Source organism: Malus sylvestris, chromosome 8 (assembly GCF_916048215.2).
Source record: "Malus sylvestris chromosome 8, drMalSylv7.2, whole genome shotgun sequence".
In the NCBI taxonomy this organism is placed as follows: domain Eukaryota; kingdom Viridiplantae; phylum Streptophyta; class Magnoliopsida; order Rosales; family Rosaceae; genus Malus; species Malus sylvestris.
The window spans coordinates 1281639-1301681 of record NC_062267.1 but is presented as its reverse complement, the minus strand read 5'-3'; the positions used below and the strand labels follow the sequence as shown (position 1 = coordinate 1301681).

General features: G+C 36.6%; 3 protein-coding genes across 3 annotated transcripts; all 3 read left to right on the top strand.

Moving 5' to 3' along the window:
- Positions 1–3275: 3275 nt before the first annotated feature.
- On the top strand, positions 3276–5175 carry LOC126631629 (aldehyde oxidase GLOX1-like). The gene has a single exon (XM_050301751.1). It carries the CDS (start codon positions 3336–3338, stop codon positions 4926–4928), a length of 1593 nt encoding a protein of 530 aa, XP_050157708.1. The 5' UTR covers positions 3276–3335; the 3' UTR covers positions 4929–5175.
- A 9456-nt stretch (positions 5176–14631) lies between these two features.
- LOC126633524 (aldehyde oxidase GLOX1-like) lies at positions 14632–16568 on the top strand. Its single transcript, XM_050304145.1, has one exon. The coding sequence runs from the start codon at positions 14702–14704 to the stop codon at positions 16301–16303; it is 1602 nt and encodes a 533-aa protein (XP_050160102.1). The 5' UTR covers positions 14632–14701; the 3' UTR covers positions 16304–16568.
- A 1692-nt stretch (positions 16569–18260) lies between these two features.
- Positions 18261–20043, top strand: LOC126632238 (uncharacterized). Its single transcript, XM_050302547.1, has 3 exons — positions 18261–18550; positions 18664–18834; positions 19776–20043. Exons 1-3 carry the CDS (start codon positions 18458–18460, stop codon positions 19857–19859), a joined length of 348 nt encoding a protein of 115 aa, XP_050158504.1. The 5' UTR covers positions 18261–18457; the 3' UTR covers positions 19860–20043.

The following is a 20043-nucleotide window of genomic DNA, read 5'->3' as shown; positions in this document are numbered from 1 at the left end:
CAGAAACTTTGATAACCATATCCTTTTTTTTGTAGAAAACGTAAATGTCATGTAAAACATTGTTTTCGTTAAGCAGAAGATGCTTTGTTTAAAGCTATAGCTAGGGACCTAAACAATGTGTAGAACATGCTCACACTATATTTATCTGTTTTGCGAAAGAGATATTTGAACTGATTCGAGCCACCGTGTAAAGCTAGCATGCAACTAGCTTTAGATATATGTATATATTTAGGGATGGTTTGGGGTTACTTAAATGTTTTTAAAAGCAGCTTCTTAAAAAAGTTGGAGTCTTAATTGTGTTTGGTTCATGAAACCAAAGTGTTTTTTTTTTCTAAGTTCGTGTGTCCAAAACAGCAGAAAGCATAAACAACCCTACACATGCTTGCACTTTTTTTCTGTAGGAAAATGAATAGTACCAATTAATAAAACTTTCATATTGATAGTTCTACCCCCTATCATTTTTTTTTCTTCCTAAAAACACTTTTAGTACTATAGTTTACCAAACAATTACCAATTTTTTTCATAGTTGATTATTTTCATAGCACAGCAAAAACAATTTTGAAAAAAAAAAACACAGGAACTCCAAACTAGCCCTTCATTTGCTGTCGTATATGCTTCTCTATAAGTATGTTCGAAAATGAATCTGAGAATTTGTCAAAGAATACCGAAACTAGATAATTATGAAGTGAAGCTAAAAAAAAGTTTACATTTGAGTTCAAGAAATCGTTATGCACACAAATCTGTACAAAACTTGCAAGAAGAAAACTAGATAATCGGTTTCCTTTTCTTATTTAATCATATATAATTTGCTTAATAATCATAACCTGATGCTAAATATAAAATATAATATTGATGATCCATACATTCAAGTCATGTGATTGATCAATTCAATTGGAGGTGCATTCTCTGCCCTCCCATTTTCATACTATTTCCATCCCCTTTCGTTTTGTGTGGTCACGGTTAAGCCACATCAACATTTTATATTCTTATTACTTTATGTTATATTATTTTTATAAAAAAATAATTAAAAATGTTGACATGATTTAACCGTGACCACGCAAACAGAAGGGAATAAGAAGAGTATGGAAATGGAAGGGCAGAAAATCCACCTATGAGTCAATTAGTTCAAGTTACAGCTGCATGGTTTTAAAATAAAATAAATTTACGTTACAGGACATAGGGCTCGGACTCTGCTTTAGGAACTAGTAGCTGCCGGCCCCAAGCTATATACATACAAAAAAAACCCTAGATCGGCATTGTCGGCAGCAATGATATGCCATGCATTGCCATTAACTGGTTTCATTTCTCTTGTTTAATATTTGCAACAGGTGCAGACCATATAGGAAGAGAGATTGACCCATCGATATATTAGGACAACATTTACACACACACACACATATACATATACATATACATATATATATATATATATATATATATATATATATTCAAACCAAAAGCCTCTTTATTTAGATACGATTCGATTATGGGTGGCCGTTTATGCCAAAACCCTCTTTCTTTGCACGTTTATATATATTCAAGCTTTTGCTTGTATGTTGAAGGTCTTTGTTAAAGTCAAATATTAGGGAATATAGGAATGGCCTTTTTCTGTCAGGGTAACCATTTAGATGATATAAGTATATATTAAAAAGTCAATGTATTTTAGGTAGGAAGTTTTTCAGAGGTAATGTTATCCCTACACTCATTTTTACTTCTTACCTACCCAATTTTCGGCTGTCATATCGAATGAACTGAAGAAAATACTTGATTTTATCCCTAAATTACAAGATTCATTATTGTACAATAGAACTAGTTGTATACATTCAGAATGTATCAATAAAGTACACAATTTGCCGTGAAATTCTTTTTCAACATGGTATTAGAGCGAATTTTGTTTGAACTCGAATATTGGGTTTGTATTCTTTCTAAACAGCATTGTTGGGTGTGGTTTAAGTGTGTAGTATTAACGTGCTTGTCTTTACTTTCTCGATGTGGAAGTTCTCTTCACGTGTGACCCATAAATATGTGATCACATGTAAGGGGGCATGGTAGAAATCCCACATCGGAGATTTGACAAAACAAATTACCATTTATATACAAATGGTTCCATTCGTAATTACACTGAGATCTTTTAGAATAAAATCTCACACACCTTTTGGGCTACAGGTTGTTAGGTTAAGAACAACATCGGTGTTGAACCATTTGGCCCGTCTCTCTGAAACTATACCAATAATATGACTCTTGAACACAAAAATTTATGCATATCTTTGTATCATAATATCATGGACACTGAATGCTAGTAATGTACTTGTGCCATTGAAATATTTTCTCTTTCTGATTGGTCTAATCAAAATTAAGAGTGATGAGAATATATAAGATGGCAAAGTTTTGATCGCAGGGAGGTTTGACCAAGCGTTATATTTAGTTACTGGAATATAATATATTTATTGCCGTCACCTTGTCAACTCCCTCAGCCATACACGCATTGGACAACCTTTACATTATTATTAGGATGCAAGATTGTACAATTAATACAGACCAAATGTCCAGAAAATAAAGAGAAGTGCAATGGATATCTACCAAATGGAATATTAGAACCATGCATGATCGAGAATCTAATTAATATTATTGTTCTGATCTTAGTATTAACCTAACAAGAGCAGCTTTCTGCAATACACATTGATAAGTTTGCTTCCCAAAAATGAATGTATATACACAAAAATTTATCTTTCATATACCAAAATATATAACATCATTCAACTGGAAATTAAGTTCAAAATTAAGAAGTTAATAATTAGAGTTCGAAAGATAGTTTTCACTCTTGACGACTTATTTCGATTTTTGACCTAAACAAGCAATCATTTCATATTTTGTCTCTAATTAATATATGTATGCATTAAACTGATCAATTGTTTTTTATACGTACCTAGCATATGAACTAGAAATTAGAAAGACGAAACAAAGTTCATCAACCCAACGAAAGAATAAGTCGATAAGCTTAGGTATACCTAAGATATGTACCAGAAAAAACGAAATAAAATTGATCAACCAACGAAAGAATAAACATTTAACAAGTATAATTATAAAATTAAAAACAAGAAGAAGACCTGGCTAGTAAGCTTAGTTAGCATTCCCATTGTGAATTGCTCTTCAACTACAACAGTCCTTTTCACTAACCGGACAACTTGTCGGTCCCACTTGTATATAATATAGAATGGGTAGCTGAAACCCTAGTATTTAAGGAGCTCCAGGTAATGAGTTGAGACAGACCCACAAAGCTAAAAGCAACCAATTAAGAGATTCAAAAGGACCACGTAAGCAAAATCCAAGAAAGAATGAAGACAATTAGTCTCATTGATCTTTCACTTCTGTTGTTAATAATCAATTTCTCTGTTCTGACGGCCCACGCTGCGGGTGGCAAATGGCAAGTGCTGAAAAACGTTGGCATTTCCGCCATGCACATGCAGCTCTTCAAAAACGACCGCACCGACTTCGGCAAATCCAACTTGTCCTTGCCCAACGGTAACTGCGTCAATAACGACTGCACCGCCCACTCCGCCGAGTTCGTCGTCCAAACCAATGCCGTCCGCCCCCTCACGGTCTTATCCGACGTCTGGTGCTCCTCCGGCTCAATGGACGCCTACGGAAACTTAATCCAAACCGGCGGCAACAACATCGGCGAGCGCCGCGTTAGAGTTTTCACGCCCTGCACGGGTTGTGATTGGAAGGAAATTGTGGACGGCTTAGCTGCTCGCCGTTGGTACGCCACTAATCATATTCTGCCTGATGGACGCGAAATAATCATCGGTGGCAGGGGGCAATTCAACTATGAATTTTATCCAAAGACAGCGTCTACAAGCAATGTCTACAGCTTGCCGTTCCTTTCGCAGACCAATGACCCCGGTCAAGAAAACAATCTATACCCTTTTGTTTTTCTCAACCCTGACGGCAACTTATTTGTTTTCGCTAACAATCGAGCTATTTTGTTGGACTACGTGAAGAACGTCGTCGTTAAAACCTACCCGCAAATACCCGGTGGCGACCCGAGGTCGTACCCCAGCACGGGTTCAGCCGTATTGCTACCATTGAAGAACTTGATGGCTCCATCTGTTGAGGCTGAAGTTTTGGTCTGCGGTGGAGCTCCAAAAGGGTCTTTTGTCCAGGCAAACAAGGGTACTTTTGTGGAAGCTCTAAACACATGTGCTCGGATCAAAATAACAGACCCTAATCCACAGTGGATTGTTGAAACTATGCCTCAAGCTAGAGTCATGGGTGACATGTTATTGCTCCCAGACAGCACTGTTTTACTCATTAACGGTGCATCATCTGGGGTTGCAGGTTGGGAAATCGGGCGTAATCCGGTTTTCAACCCAGTTGTGTACCGACCTGATAATGCAGTCGGGTCACGGTTCGAACAACAAAACCCTACCACCATACCACGGATGTACCATTCCTCAGCATTATTGGTACGTGACGGTAGAGTGATTGTTGGAGGTAGTAACCCACACGATAAATACCAGTTTGGCAGCGATGTGCTTTTCCCAACAGAACTGAGATTAGAAGCATTTAGTCCTGAGTATCTCGATGCTAAGTACGCGAACTTGCGTCCTACAATCATTGCACCTGGAAACCAAGCCAAAATCCATTATGGAATAAAATTAGCCGTTCAATTCTCTCTTACGGGTACGTTTACAAAGAATTCAGTATCGGTGACGATGGTGGCGCCGCCTTTTAGCACGCATTCATTCTCGATGAATCAAAGGCTGTTGGTTCTTGCTGCGGAGAACGTACAACAGGTAGGGCCAACAACGTATCAAGTTCAAGTGACAACGCCGCCTTCGAAAAATCTTGCGCCTTCCGGATACTACATTCTCTACGTGGTTCACCAGCAAATTCCAAGTGAGGGCATCTTTGTCAAAATTTACTGAGAAATTTGAAGGTACATTTTCTAGTGTGTATAATATAAGTTGAAAAAAATGAAATAAAAGGTTCATGCAGGGAGAGAGATCAAGCTAGCTAAGAATGCTAACTTATCACATGTAATTTCGATCAAGTTGTAATTTTCTATTTTCTTTTGTATTTTGTTTCCTCTTTTTTTTTCACTAAAATTGTAAAATGTGTAACTTTGTATCTAAACTGATGATGAATGAAGTTGTATTTCGTTATTTCCACGAACTTTTGGCGCCAATGTTAGACTTATTTTGAGTTATCAATTATTTTGTAAATGGAATTACTTAAGAGTCAATGACTTGGCTTCCAAGTTAATTGATTCTCATAGTGATTTGTGGATTGTCTTACAGCGAGTGCATAATCATATATTACTTGAAAAGATGTGGTTTATGAAAATCCTTAAATTAACTTGGGGAAAGGATCCTCTCCAAATCCTTTCCACCAAGTTCATCAAGGCACACAATCCGGGCCTTTAAAATTTGATATAACAACTAAAATTATTATAACTTTTAAAGTGGGTTCCTGTTTGTAGCCGTTTGATCAAATTTCAAAGACCCGAATTGTGTGTCTTTGTGAACTTGGTGAAAATGATCCAGAGATGATCCTTTTCCATTAACTTGGGTCCAGATTAATGCTAATTAAGTGTTGTCCTTCGTGGCTTTTTCGTGGATCTAATGATGATATCAATTGTACGAAGGACTGGCTGTGAAAGTACAGACTAATTAGAAATGTAGCCAAGTCAATTATATACGCATGATTGCCTCGCTGTTTTGTAGTATCTGTTTACTGTGCAACGGTATAACTATCGCAAAAGAACTGCTTTGGCGATATTGAAGGTATCACCATGCAACGTGACATTGCCACATGACATAGAACCTATGTGGTAAAGAGCTTATTTGGTCACTTTGTTGAATAAAAACATAAAATCCTACGTCGGCTATCTTACACAATAAATCATAACTTATATCAAATGATTTTATTTTTAATTAAATTGAGGTCTTTTGCATAAAAATCTCATAGTGCATGATTGATTAATGCCATTAGTGGTGAATTCGTGACTCGTCTCTCTAAAACTTTAACATTGTATCAAAACGGATTGTCAAATTTGGGCCTAAATGGATTTAGTTACAAACATGACTGATGTAGCACCACATGTGGCCCACTCCAAATGGTTCAACGTACGTAAAAATATAATTCCCACATCGGCCATCTCACAAAATAAATCACAACTTATATCAAATAGTTTCACTTCTAAATGTATCAAGGTCTTTTGCATAAAGTCTCACACCTATTGAGTGCAAGGTGATTAAGTGAAGACAACATCAGTGTTATTTGTAATGGACCGCAACCCGTCTCTCTAATTTAACACACTTGTTTTGTGCAAACAACACCTCTATCTAGCTCTTGGATGCTTTACAAACCATTGAGGCCCTGATTAGTTGCTTTTTATTTGTTTCTTTAATTTTTATTTTTTGCAGTGTAATGCTGTTTCTTATTCCGCTCATTGTATGCTATAGCTAATGGCCTCTGCTGCATCAGAAGACGCAGTGGTGGCACTTTGGGATCTCTATCCTCCTCGAACGTGAACCGATATCGCCTCTAGGGTACTGTACTATTGTGGTCCTAGGATGAAATGTAGCAAGACAAATATGTTACTACAGCTTTCCCCCAATGGACCAGTTTTCGTATAAAAAGTCAAGAAATTCCTGACTAGCGAGAATAAAGATTTTAAGAAAGAAGAATAGTCTCCGCTCTCTCTGTGGACGCTGGGCTTGATTCTGAACCTATCTGGTTGCTTTACAATGGTTGCTTCCTTGAAAAAGGGATTCAGTTGCTACGGTGCTTCAACCGACAATCGTATTAGGAGTAGCAGAGATATAATACGGGGGCTCAGTTGTGGTATGCTTAGATTTATAGCTACATGTTTGTAACTAAACAACAGAGCCAAACTCACAGTGGATGATGTGGACATGTACATGTGGTTTGGTCCTTCATCAAATGGCATCGGCGAGATATGCCACGGTGTACCCGAACAGAGGTGTCAAATTCTTGGTCCTTGGGGCAGGTTGTTGCTGCTTGGAAGCTATTAACTTCATCTTTGTGGATGATAAGAGTCCACATTCTTGATTATTTAGAGTGACCAATATCACCCTCGAAATATGTTTGAATGTTCTTGAATGGCTACGTACATCCCCTGGATTCTGAATTCTCATAAGTTGAACTTGTCTGTCATGACTTTAGGTTTCCATTATTTCGCTCGGCCCCCATTGCTTCGTTATTTCAGAGAGTAATAATTGGTGAGTACTAATAACGCGTGTGACAGTTGTTCTCTGGAATTGGATGGCCTCATAATTTTTGAGCTTGTAAAATTTGAACCATGTGTCCTATCTTCGGGTACAAAACCATGTGGTATTTGGAACTCAGATAACTAAACAAAGCAATGCTTTGAGGTCCCTATGAAGTCCTCCTTCCACAAGGCACCCGAAATCTTTAAAACCGAACCGGTTATGGGCTTCGATTTCTTCGACTCGTGCGGATGACCTAGTTTTAATGTTGCATCCCAGCAGGGGTCCCCCATTCATTAAAACCAGTCTAGCTGGGTTTTTACTTGTTAACACCCTATATGAACATATTGTTTTGCCTAAAAGGCTTGTCTCACTTTGTTTTGGCAATGAAGTTACATAACGAAATGTTGATGTTATTGTGCTAATGAACCTAATGTCATTCATTCCCATGTGCTCTCTAATATATCATTCTCGGAGTAGAATTTTCTCCCTTATAAATTCCTCTCTTCTCCAGTCCCCTCCTATTTGAAAGTAAATTCCTTTCTTCTCCAGTCCTCTTTTATTTGAAAAGTCATGATTAAGCTACGTCAACATCTTATGTTGATTTTTTTTATAAATAAAAAAAGAAAAAAGAAAAGAGAAATGTGAGAGAAGAGGGGAGGAAAAGGGAAGGGATTCGGAAGGGAGAGAATCGTACTCCATCATTCTCTAACTTTCAGATTTATGATTGGGAATCCGATTTTTTTACACTTATATGGGCCAAATATTATTCAAAAGATTAGAGAAAGTTCATGAGTAATGTTATTCATACTATGTTTTTGTACCATATTTTCATATCACCTTAGGTGACATTTGATGTGGACAGCCACATCATTTGAATTAATCAAAAATTTAAATTTAGTTCATTATTTAATAAACTAGTAATTAAGAAAAATTAGTTAATTAAATGATGATTATGGTATACGAGGAGTCTTTCTCCTTCATTTCCTTGGGTTTTGCAAATTTTTCAAATGATGTGGTTGTCCACATCAGATGCCACCTAAGATGGTATAGAAATGTGGTATAAAAACATGGTATGAATAGCATTACTCAAAGTTCATTTCCAATCACTTTCCTTTTGTATATCATAGTTATATGAATATGATGCTATTATTATCAGGGGCGACCTCAAACTAACAAGGTTTTTCGCTTTACGAGGGTTAGAACGCAGTTTTACCCTTGTTTTCCAAAGATATTGTTTTCACGACTAGAACCCGTGATTGTTTTCATGACTAAAACCCGTAACCTTTTGGTCACAAAGGAGCAACCTTTCCGTTGCGCCCTCATATGATAATATTTTATATTTTATTTTTAAAAGGTCTATTGCTTGTCATTTTGAACAAGGATTTAGGGATGATTAAAGTGGAGAAGATCTAATGCATGTTAAAGTAAGACTTACAAAATAATTAAGCAAGAAATCGTCATGAATGATATGTTTATTTTTGAACTCAATAGGAACGAAGCTTCTTACGTAAGAGGTGGATTATTCGCAATTTAATTTGATCTACAACTAGATTGCAAATGTTTGTCCTCTGTCCGAAAGCCTTGGTTGTCTTTTGACCTAAATAGGTAAACAAACTTTTTGCATACAAGTGGTAAATTGCTCTGACAAATAGGTTTTCTTTATCGACTCATTGAGTTTTGTATTCAAACTCTTCTCCTCTTAGTAAGCTCATTTTATAGCAAAAATTTAAGTCGTGGATTTAAAAAAATAAAATAAAATTTACACAATCACGATAAGCTGTTAGTCGTTTTCAAGTATTTGAGTTAACCAAAAACAGCCCTTGTAGAAACAGCTATATGATACTATTATGATAAGGGGCGATCTCAAACTAACAAGGTTTTCAGCTTATTGGAAGGAACATATATTGTACGCAGCTTCATCCTTATTTTCTAAAGATGTTGTTCTCACGACTAGAACCCGTAACCTTTTGGTCACAAAGAAGCAACCCTTCCGTTGGTCCAAGACTCGTCCTCATATGATAATATTTTATATTTTATTTTAAAAAGTCTATTGCTTGTTATTTTGAATAAGGATTTAGGGATGATTAAGGTGGAGAAGATCTAATGCATGTTAAAGTAAGACACAAAATAATTCGGGAAGAAATCGTCATGAATGATATGTTTATTTTTGAACTCAATAGGAACGAAGCTTCTTTACGTAAGTAAGAGGTGGATTATTCGCAATTTAATTTGATCTACAACTAGATAGCAAATGTTTGTCCTCTGTCCGAAAGCCTTAGTTTTCTTTTGAACTAAATAGGTAAACAAACTTTTTACATGCATGTGGTAGATTGCTTTGACGGATAGGTGTTCTTCATTGACTCATTGAGTTTTGTATTCAGACTCCTTTCCTCTTAGTAAGCTCATTTTATAGCAAAAATTTAAGTCATGGATTTAAAAAATAAAATAAAATTTACACAATCACAAGAAGTTGCTTAATCGTTTTCAAGTATTTGAGTAAACAAAAAACAGCCTTGTAGAAACAGCCACTCGGAGAAACTCCATATGAACAAGTCATGTTTGATGCAAAATTCAAACACGAAAGAGGAATACACCAGAGTATAAGACGTTGGGAATCTGCTTTTCTTTTAGCTAGTAATTGATTAATGTTAATTACTTAATCAAGTTGAACCATGTTTCTTTGGTGCGGAAATAGAGTGCCTACCTAACTATTTTCGAGTTAATCTCTAAAACCTTCTAATCCTTCTCCTTAAGCACAAATAATCTGCAAACTGAAAGCAAAGTGAACCAAACGAAAGAGGAAAATACAATAATTTTGTTGACTTAGCAGAAATTAGTAATTTTATAATAATAAACTTCGACATCATGTAGAAAAGCATATAATATATATGAAGCTAGCTGAGCTGTGAGATGATTTGATATCTATGGTCATGGTTATCAAAGTGGAATTCGATAATATATAAAAGCAACAACCAAAGTGGGAAATATATGTTAATTATCATGTTGGAAATATTTTGTAAGATCCCACATCGTTCAGGGGAGTAGATCATGTAAGTCTTATATGTATATTTTCATCTCTACCTAGCACGAGATCTTTTGAGAGCTCACTGGCTTCGAGTTCCATAGGAATTCCGAAGTTAAGCGAGTTCGCTCGAGAGTATTCCTATGATGGATGGCCCACTAGGAAGTTCTCGTGTGAGTCCCCAGAAACAAAACTGTGAGGGTGTGGTCGGGGCTCACAGCGGACAATATTGTGCTACGGCGGAGTCAAACCCAGGATGTGATGGGGGTTCAGGCCAAGATGTGACAATTTGGTATCAGAGCCAATTCCTGGCCGTAAGTGTGCCAACGAGGACCTCGGGCCCCTAAGGGGGGTGGATTGTAAGATCCCACATTGTCCAAAGAAGTGGATCATGTAAGCCTTATATGTATATACCATATCTATCTAGCACGAGGCCTTTTGGTAACTCACTGGCTTCGGGTTTCATCGGAATTTCGAAGTTAAGCGAGTTCGCTTGAGAGCATTCCCATGATGGGTAACCTACTGGGAAGTTCTTGTGTCCCATAAACAAAACTGTGAGGGTGTGATCGGGGCCCAAAGCGGACAATATCGTGCCACGACGGAGTCGAACCCGGAATGTGACATATTTTATTATTAATTAGTACAATATATTTTTTTTTGGAAGTAATATTAGGAAGACCAATTTTTTTAATCAAATTTGCAAACTAAATGATGTGGTTGTAGATGATTAGATTATTAATTAAGTATCGATTAACGTGTTTATTTATTATTGATAACACATCATTTGATTTGCAATTTGGTTTAAAGAATTTAGTGTCTCTATCATTATTATTATTATTATTATTTGGTTGAGGGGCGTGACTAAACAGAAGCAGTTGGGCAGATCCCAGCGTACGTAATCTGTTTTATTTAAATTAAAAAAGGGATGCAAAGGCTTAACGTACATCAATAATGAAACTAGATAGTTAAGGTTGGTCATTTAAAAAAATATAATTTTTTGAGTCCTCATCAAATCATATTTCTTGCATTATATTTTTGTCTCTGCAACAGCAATGGTTTTGTCTCCTGATGTTAAGCAAGATGGTTTATTCCCTCTGATGCTTATAAGTTCATGAATCAAAGGTTTGACTCGTAGAGCTTGGTGGTTAACAAGAAGCACGCATGGCGGCTATCATCAGTCTAATTCATGGAGCATTTGAAGCTAATGAAAGATATAGTGCAAAATCGAGCGTCCTGATGTTTTAGAATTTATACAATTGACGCCATTTAATGAGATAATGTTTAGTTGTTGTTATGGATTAAGAGCTTCAATTTCTATATGGCGTAGTGTCTTAAATCGGACTAAGAACTCTCCCACGAAGAATGGGCATATCAACAACAATAAAATACGAACAATATATATACGTGTATATGAATACATACAAATACGGATGGTATATATTCTATAATACCTTGTATAATACCAAGCCGTGCTTCTTCTTTTTTTTTCCACGACCCGACCAATTTGAGATGATAATGTTAACACTGGCCAGCTCGATTTCCAATTATTAATTGTAAGAATAAGTAAGATCATAAATACGGTTATAAATTAAGTAAGATCATAAATACGGTTATAAATTTACTGGAAGAATGTATGTGTCTGACCAACCGTATCAAAGTGATTTTATTTGACTTTTGCTCCTTTTTAAAAAAATTTGAGTTAATATATTTGACCTAAAATCTGGTAACCATATCCTCTATTTGAATCGAATTTGTGGTCATTTGTTTCATCTTGGATTAATAGTGAGGGTCAGAAAACTACCTGTTACATATAGGACTTGCCTTTTGATTTCTAACTTTAGGCTTGTGTCATCATTTATTTGTCAAATTTATAATATAATCGCAGATAACACTATACCGCAGTAGTGGAAAACAATAATGCATATATATGCACTCTGGTGTGGGTATGATCACATGCCAACTGATTCTCTCTCTCCTAACATTTAACAATTTAATCTACTAGCGTTGTCGTTTGTTAAAAAAAAAAAAACATACATATCCAATTGTAAACTAAAGTAGTATAACCTAAAGAAAGTTACAAAACCAACAAACACAAGGATGATTATGATGTCTTAAATCAGCAAATCCATATGCCGTATATGTTTTATTTTCTTCTATAAATATGTTTGAAAACGTGAATGAAAAGTTGTTGGAAAAGATGTTGAATAGTGTAATAGAATAATATTATCTTATTAAACTTTAAAAAAGTGTTTATAGCAAGAATAATCAAGAAGAAGAAAAATATGGTCGGTTTCGTGTTATAGTTTTCTTTAATGATATAGTTTTTTTTTTTTTTTTGTTGAAACGATATATTTTCTGAAGTTCCATAAATTCAATGCATGCGATTGATCAAGTCAATTAATCTATAGCTTTTAATCTTGATTTATTGTTATAAAACTCAAATTACAGCTGCAGAACTTTAAAATAAAATAAAATTAGAGTACGGGCCATAGGGGTCGTCGGACTTGGCTTTAAGGAACTAGCTGCTGCCGGCCCCAAGCTATACAAAAAGACATCCATCGGCACTGTCGGCGGCAACTATATTGACCGATCAATATGTTAGTAGGACAACAAGTACATATAATCAGCGTATCAATTAGACAAACACAAACAACAGAAAAGAAGAACAAACAAGTAAAAGTAAATCCAAGAGTGCCGACAAATCAAGGAGTTCATTTACAATAACAAAACCCTAAAGTCATCAATTAAAAAATTTGAGGTCAAATACCGGCCAACGTCTAAATTAGAGACCCTCCTGCCATTAAAAAACATGCTCAAAAAATACACTACCCGTCGAATAAATACATTCCATATAGTATCATTGGCTACAAGAGAGTTAATCCCCGGCTAAATAGTAGAAAAATCGAGGACAGATAGGAAATGATCGGAAAAAAGTGCTTCAAAGACAATATATTTGAGTATGGCTTCTTTCTTTACACGTGTATGTATTCAAGCTTCTGGATGTTTCAGGTCTTTGTATGGAGGTTTGAAATCCCAGAAAATTAAGAGAAATGCAATGAATATATCTACCAAATGGAATTTAAATAGATTTTTTTCTATTAAATATTTTATGTAGTTAGAACCATGCATGATTCAGTGGGCGCACCCAAACCATGGTCAAATTTCATGATAAGAAATTAATATTATTGTTCAGGTATTGATTTAATTGGGAAGAACAACCTAACAAAAGCAACAATCACTTAACTCTCACCCTGCACTGCACGTATTCTGCAGTAGAAATTGATATTGCTTGGTGATTGCGTATTTATTTATTTTTATTTGAAAAGAAACGAGACTTGGCGTAAAATTGAGCACAGTAATGTTCTAAAATTTATACAGCCAACTTCACTTAGTGAGATAATTGCTCAAAGGAAACGTTGGACTTATAAGAGGGAGTACAGACTAAATCTTGGAGGTGAACATCCTGCATGATATTATCAGATTTAATCTCGCTTGAAACTGCATAATTATCTATAGATATTGCAAATTAGCTAAACAAGGAGATAGCTCATGCAACAATGTGAAATGAATATGAATGAATTTCACCTCCTGCAAGCAAAAACTTAAATTTTCAATCAGACGGAAGATTCTTGCTCTTTTTCATTAAATAATTGCAGCTGCCAAATATACGATCCATCACCCTAAAAGGCGACCCCAAACTAACAAAATTTCCCACTTTGCAAGAATCAAAAGGAGGGAGAAACGTCTATGGTACACAGCTTTATCCTTGCATTTGTAAAGATGCTATTTTCACAATCCGAACCAGTGACCTTTGGGTCACAAAATAGCAATATTTTTGTTGCGCCAAAGTTCACCCTGTACGATCCATCACTCTCCAACACAAAAATTTCTCATGCAAACCAAAATGACATCATCGAGCTGAAAAGTTCAAAATTAAAAAGGTTGAAATTATAATTGAAAAAATAGTGTTCACTCTTCATGAGTAAATTAAGATTTAGATTTTGTCCCAAAACAAGTAATCATAAGTTTATTATTCTGTCTCTTAAAAAAGAATATTACAACAACCAAAATATACATTAAAAATGAATATTTCCCCATTTACCAAACATATGTATAATAAAAAGACGAAATAAATTCATCAACCAACGAAAGACTAAACCAGTAACAACAAAAAAAAAGAAAAAAAAAAGAAGGATTCAAAGCACACACCTAAACTCTAGCATGCTTATCCAGGATCCTACTGTGTAAACTCAGATTAATTAGATTGAATTGTTCTTCAACTCAACAGTTACAGTCGCTCTCACTTACCGGATACCTGGTGTCGGTCCCACGCGTTTATAATATACATATGGTACGTCTATTTAAAGAGCTGCAGGTTGAGAGTTGAGACAGACCCACAAAGCTAAAGCACAAATTATTAAGAGATTCAAAAGCAGAAAAAATGAAGTCAATTTGTCTCATTCTTTCATTAATCCTCTTCTCAATTCATTTTTCTCTTACCCACGCCGCTGGTGGCAAATGGCAGCTCTTGCAACAAAGCGTTGGCATTTCCGCCATGCACATGCAGCTCCTGCGCAACGACCGCGTCGTCATGTTCGACCGCACAGATTTCGGCAAATCTAACCTGGCCTTACCCAACGGAGAATGCGTTAGAAACGACTGCACCGCCCACTCCGCCGAGTATGATGTCAAAACTAACACAGTCCGCGCTCTCACTCTTTTATCCGACGTTTGGTGCTCTTCCGGAGCTGTAGCCCCCAATGGACGCTTAATCCAAACTGGGGGTAACGGCGCTGGAGATCGCCGCGTTAGGGTTTTCGAGCCCTGCACGGGTTGTGATTGGAAGGAGTTTGCGAATGCCTTAGGCGCTCGCCGTTGGTACGCTACCGATCATATTTTGCCCAATGGACAGCAGATCATCATCGGCGGTAGGCGGCAATTCAACTACGAGTTTTATCCAAAGACCGGGTCTTCGAGCAAAGTCTACAGCTTGCCCTTCCTTGTGCAGACCAATGACGCCGGCGAGGAAAACAATCTTTACCCTTTTGTTTTCCTCAACGTGGATGGGAATTTATTTATCTTTGCCAATAATCGAGCTATTCTATTCGATTATGCAAAGAACAAGGTCGTCAAAACCTATCCACAAATACCGGGCGGCGACCCAAGGTGTTACCCTAGCACAGGTTCAGCCGTGTTGCTGCCGTTAAAAAACTTGGCGTCTCCGTCTGTTGAGGCTGAGGTTTTGGTTTGCGGCGGAGCTCCAAAGGGGTCTTTTGTCAAGGCAAATCAGGGTACTTTTGTGGAAGCTCTAAACACATGCGCTCGGATCAAAATAAACAACCCGAAACCCCAGTGGGTTATGGAGACTATGCCTCAAGCTAGAGTCATGGGTGACATGTTATTGCTTCCAGATGGCACTGTTCTACTCATCAACGGTGCATCATCAGGAGCTGCAGGTTGGGAAATAGGGCGCAATCCGGTTCTCAACCCGGTTGTGTACCGACCTGACAACGCAATTGGATCACGGTTTGAACAACAAAACCCTACCACCATACCGCGGATGTACCATTCCACCGCGATATTGTTACGTGATGGTAGGGTACTAGTTGGAGGTAGCAACCCTCATGAAAAATACGAGTTCACCGACGTGCTTTTCCCAACTGAATTGCGATTAGAGGCATTTAGTCCTGATTATTTGGACGCTAAATACAATAACTTGCGTCCGCAAATCGTTGCGCCCATATCACAAGCTAAGATCAACTACGGAAAGAAACTATCCATTCAGTTTTCGGTGAAGGGAAACCTAGCAACACAATCAGTGTCAGTGTCGATGGTGGCGCCCTCATTTAATACACATTCGTTCTCAATGAATCAGAGGCTGCTAGTTCTTGAGGCGGAGAACGTTAAAAGGGTAGGAACAACGGCCTACCAAATTCAGGTGACTACGCCGGCTTCCGGTAATCTTGCACCTTCAGGATATTATCTTCTGTATGTCGTTCATCAAAAAATTCCAAGTGCTGCCATCTGGGTACAAATTCTGTGATAAAATGAAGGTATTTAAATTTGTATACTATGTTTCCTCTTCCTTTTTATTTTATTTGAAAAAAAAGAAGATTAATTGTGAGTTGAAAAAATAAAAATGTTCATAGACAGATCAAACTACAAAAGCAAACAGTTTGATTAATTCTGTGTGTCGTTTTAAAGAATTAGGACCATGTAGCAATTTCCAATTTGTATTTGATTTTTCTTACCAAAGATTACAAGTTGTAATTAATCTAATGAATAAAGTTGTATTAATTTCCATCGAACTTTTTTTGGCGCCAGTGGATTTTTATGTACTTGCAAAGAGTTTATTTTGCAAGTTTTGCACACAAGTGGATCGGGTGTGGTTTCTACTCATGCGTTCTGAGTTTGAAACTACACTCTTTTAAATTATTGTAATAGTTTTAAATCTTCTCTCTCTTCTTAATAAGAGTTTTTAACAATTTATCATATCCGATTAATGTCAATAACTATCGTCAATGTAACGATGCACTGTATGTGGACAGATTGGTAATTAGAAAATGGTGCAGCCTAGTAGATAATGATGATTGTTAATCTTGAACGATCAGTGCATCTTTTGAATACATGGCGAGTGTTTTTTATTAATAAAGATGCCTATTTTTTTTTATTGAGTACAACGATACCTGTAAATTTAAGGGGTGTGCTATTCATACACCATTTTTTACTTCTCACACATTCTTTATTAATTTATGTCCGTTGATCTTCTTCATTTCATCCGATCTGACGGTCAAAAATTAAAAAGATATATGAAAAATAAAAAGAAATGTGTAGATATCACATCCCAAATTTAAATATCGGTTGCATGGGATACCCCTCGTTCATGGCCCTAAGTGGGACCAATGCACAAACTGTGGGATTGTAGCCTTTCAGAATCCTTACAATTATATACGGGCCTGCAGCTTTTCGCATGGCCCTTGTTTTAAAACATGTGCAGAACAGCAATTAGATAGCTCTGTGGCTCCAGTAGTTACTATCACTGATCAATGTTGTTGGTGCTTGGTGGAACCCATCCGTTAAATGTGGGGAAGAACTCCAATTTTACTCAAATTTTTTCTGGTTTACCAAAACAATAAAGAATTTTTTTTTTTTGGTCAATACCAAAACAATAAAGAATACTGAGGCATATTTTGGTTTGCACTCAGGGGGCAAATCCATTTTGAAACAAGGTAGGTCAGCTCATTCCGCTTAGAATTCCTCACAGAAGAGCTGGGTGTTGCCGTTTGAAAATCTAAAATACCTTTAAAAGTTGCTCTATAATTGCTCGACGAGTTACCTCTGTGGGCATTGATAAGGATAGCTCACATACCTTTGTATGCATTGCAATGGGCTCTTTCGATAGGATTACTCGACATATGTTAGCATGCTCGCTCAAACGCTATTGAGTGTTGATCTCGGTCGATATGCTTGCTTAGAAGCTATTGATAACTGTTGATAGGCCTGCAACATGACTTGCAAATAACCTCAAGTCTACCAAGGCTCAATGAAATGGCAATTTGCATGTTATCATGTCAAAAAAATATTTGCACGTGCAATGCGCTATTCTTAATGACATCCCAATAATATTTTAAATGCTTTTGAAAATCAAAAATATTTATTTTAAAAACACTTTAATTTATTTGAAATACATTTCCAAACGAGGCATAATTTCATAATACTAAGAGAGTTTTAATGAAAAACACACGGTACTGTTCACTTTAATGAAAAACCTTATTTTTACACTAAAAAGTCAAACCTGGTACTATTCACTTTACCCTTTATTTTTTCCTTATCATTAAAACTCAAAGTTTTCAAACCTTTTTTCATTAGTTTTAATTAGAGGTGTGATATCCACACATCCCATTTTACTTCTCACACACCTTTTTAATTTTCGACCGTTGGATCGAATGAATTGGAAAAGATCAACGGACAGAAATTATCAAGAGAAGTATGAGAAGTAAAATGAGATGTGTGGATAGCACACTCCTTTCTTTAATACTAATGGCATACAACCATATTCCTTGGATTTGTGAACGAGTCGTGACTAGGAAAAACTCGGATAACTAGAAGGCAAAACGACATCGTTCCCAGTACATTCTCAAATCATCTCGACCCAGTTTACTTCTTCCTTCGAAAAATTGGAAGCTCTGGTGGTTCGATGGAGGCTAGCAAGAAGGGCTACGCGTGGGCAGTCTCAGCCGGGCTCTGCGCCGCTTCCGCCGCCGTTTCGGCGAAGCTCATCACTAATCAGGTGCCCTTCCGATATTCAATTTCACGAATTTAAGACCGTTGAATTTACATCTCAAAAACCCTAGAATCTCTTGATTTAGTAATTCGGGTGATTAATTTTGGGGATTTTCACAGATTGTAAAGTACTGTTTCGTGGTATTATTCAACGTGACAATGTGGGGGTGCTTTGTGCAAAGCTTAAAAAATCTGTCGTCTCTGCAAGCTACAGCGACGAACTTTGCTACCAACTTCCTCACTTCTGGTCTGGCTGGATACTTTTTGTTTCAAGAACCCTTATCTGAGAAGGTAAATTCATTGTTTTTGTTCCGTTTTGTGTTAATTTTAATGAAGTTTTAGTCATTTACGCAACCTTACCCTTATTTGCAATTAGGCTGTTTCCATCACTCAAACATGTGACATTTCAGTCCCAAAGAAGCAACATTTTCGTTGCGTCAAGACTCGCCCTTTGTTTTCGTGACTTAAATGCTCAAAATTATTAATCTGCCAAGTTTCTTGTGTGATGCATTCACTGAATACAAATGTGTGGGGCAAATGAAAAGAAAAAATGAATGGATGACATTGTTGTCCTATGCAACATGTTTACTTATTTGAAAATGAGAAGTCGTTGATCATGAAAATGAAAGAAGGAATGAGTACGAGATTATGTCGTATTTGATATGATTCATGATTTTCAAGTATTAGATTATGGACTCACAATTTTCTTTTATTTCACGTTTTAGTAAATAAAAGGGAAGTTGGTAATTTGAATAATTCTAATACCCATGTTTTACTTGACGTGGGGACGAATCAGAATAACTCCAGTACTCATGCCATGTAAGTAAACAAGCCACCTAGTAGTAAGTGTTTAGGCCAGAAAAGTGGTGGGAAATGTTTGGCCTTCACTAGTAGGCCTCTAACTCTGTGGTCATCGATCAAACGATTCTGAAATTTATTTCAGTAAACGAAGAAATCGAAAACAACTGGTTCTTTTCACATAAAACATTTGAATGCGCCATGGGTTATATGGCTGCTAGTGTTTCTTATCTCTTAAAATCACAGAAATGGTGATAGAGCTTCTTCACCAAATATTTCGTTTCTCTGTTGGGAGAGGCCGTAGAATTGCGACTGCTTGTACATTGTTTTTACACCTGCATATAATTGTTCATGGTAAGAACATTGATAAAATGTGGCTTTAGCCTTGCTTGACATTTTTCATTTGCATATCTGATGGAAAGGCTTGTTGACAGTGGTTTGCAGGTGCCTTGCTCGTTGTCATTGGCGCTCTCGTTCTTAGTAAATCAAGTATCGAGAAGAATGTTCATACGGATTAATGTTTCTGCATTCCATTTCGCGTTCTCGCATTTGGTTGAGAGATTAGATAACTGTAGATTTTGCGAGGATGTACATATAACTAAACCGTTGAACAATCTGTTTTGTTTATGTGTGATTGTGCTTTTTTATGTAATTTTATACTTTGGTGACTCATTTTGTGAATAAGATTATTCGTTCATTTCA

Coding starts and splice junctions, on each gene's coding strand:
- LOC126632238 (XM_050302547.1), top strand. CDS start 18,458: ATGGAGGCTAGCAAGAAGGGCTACGCGTGGGCAGTCTCAGCCGGGCTC. Junction 18,551..18,663: donor CGAAGCTCATCACTAATCAG/GTGCCCTTCCGA, acceptor GGATTTTCACAG/ATTGTAAAGTACTGTTTCGT. Junction 18,835..19,775: donor AAGAACCCTTATCTGAGAAG/GTAAATTCATTG, acceptor GCTTGTTGACAG/TGGTTTGCAGGTGCCTTGCT.
- LOC126631629 (XM_050301751.1), top strand. CDS start 3,336: ATGAAGACAATTAGTCTCATTGATCTTTCACTTCTGTTGTTAATAATC.
- LOC126633524 (XM_050304145.1), top strand. CDS start 14,702: ATGAAGTCAATTTGTCTCATTCTTTCATTAATCCTCTTCTCAATTCAT.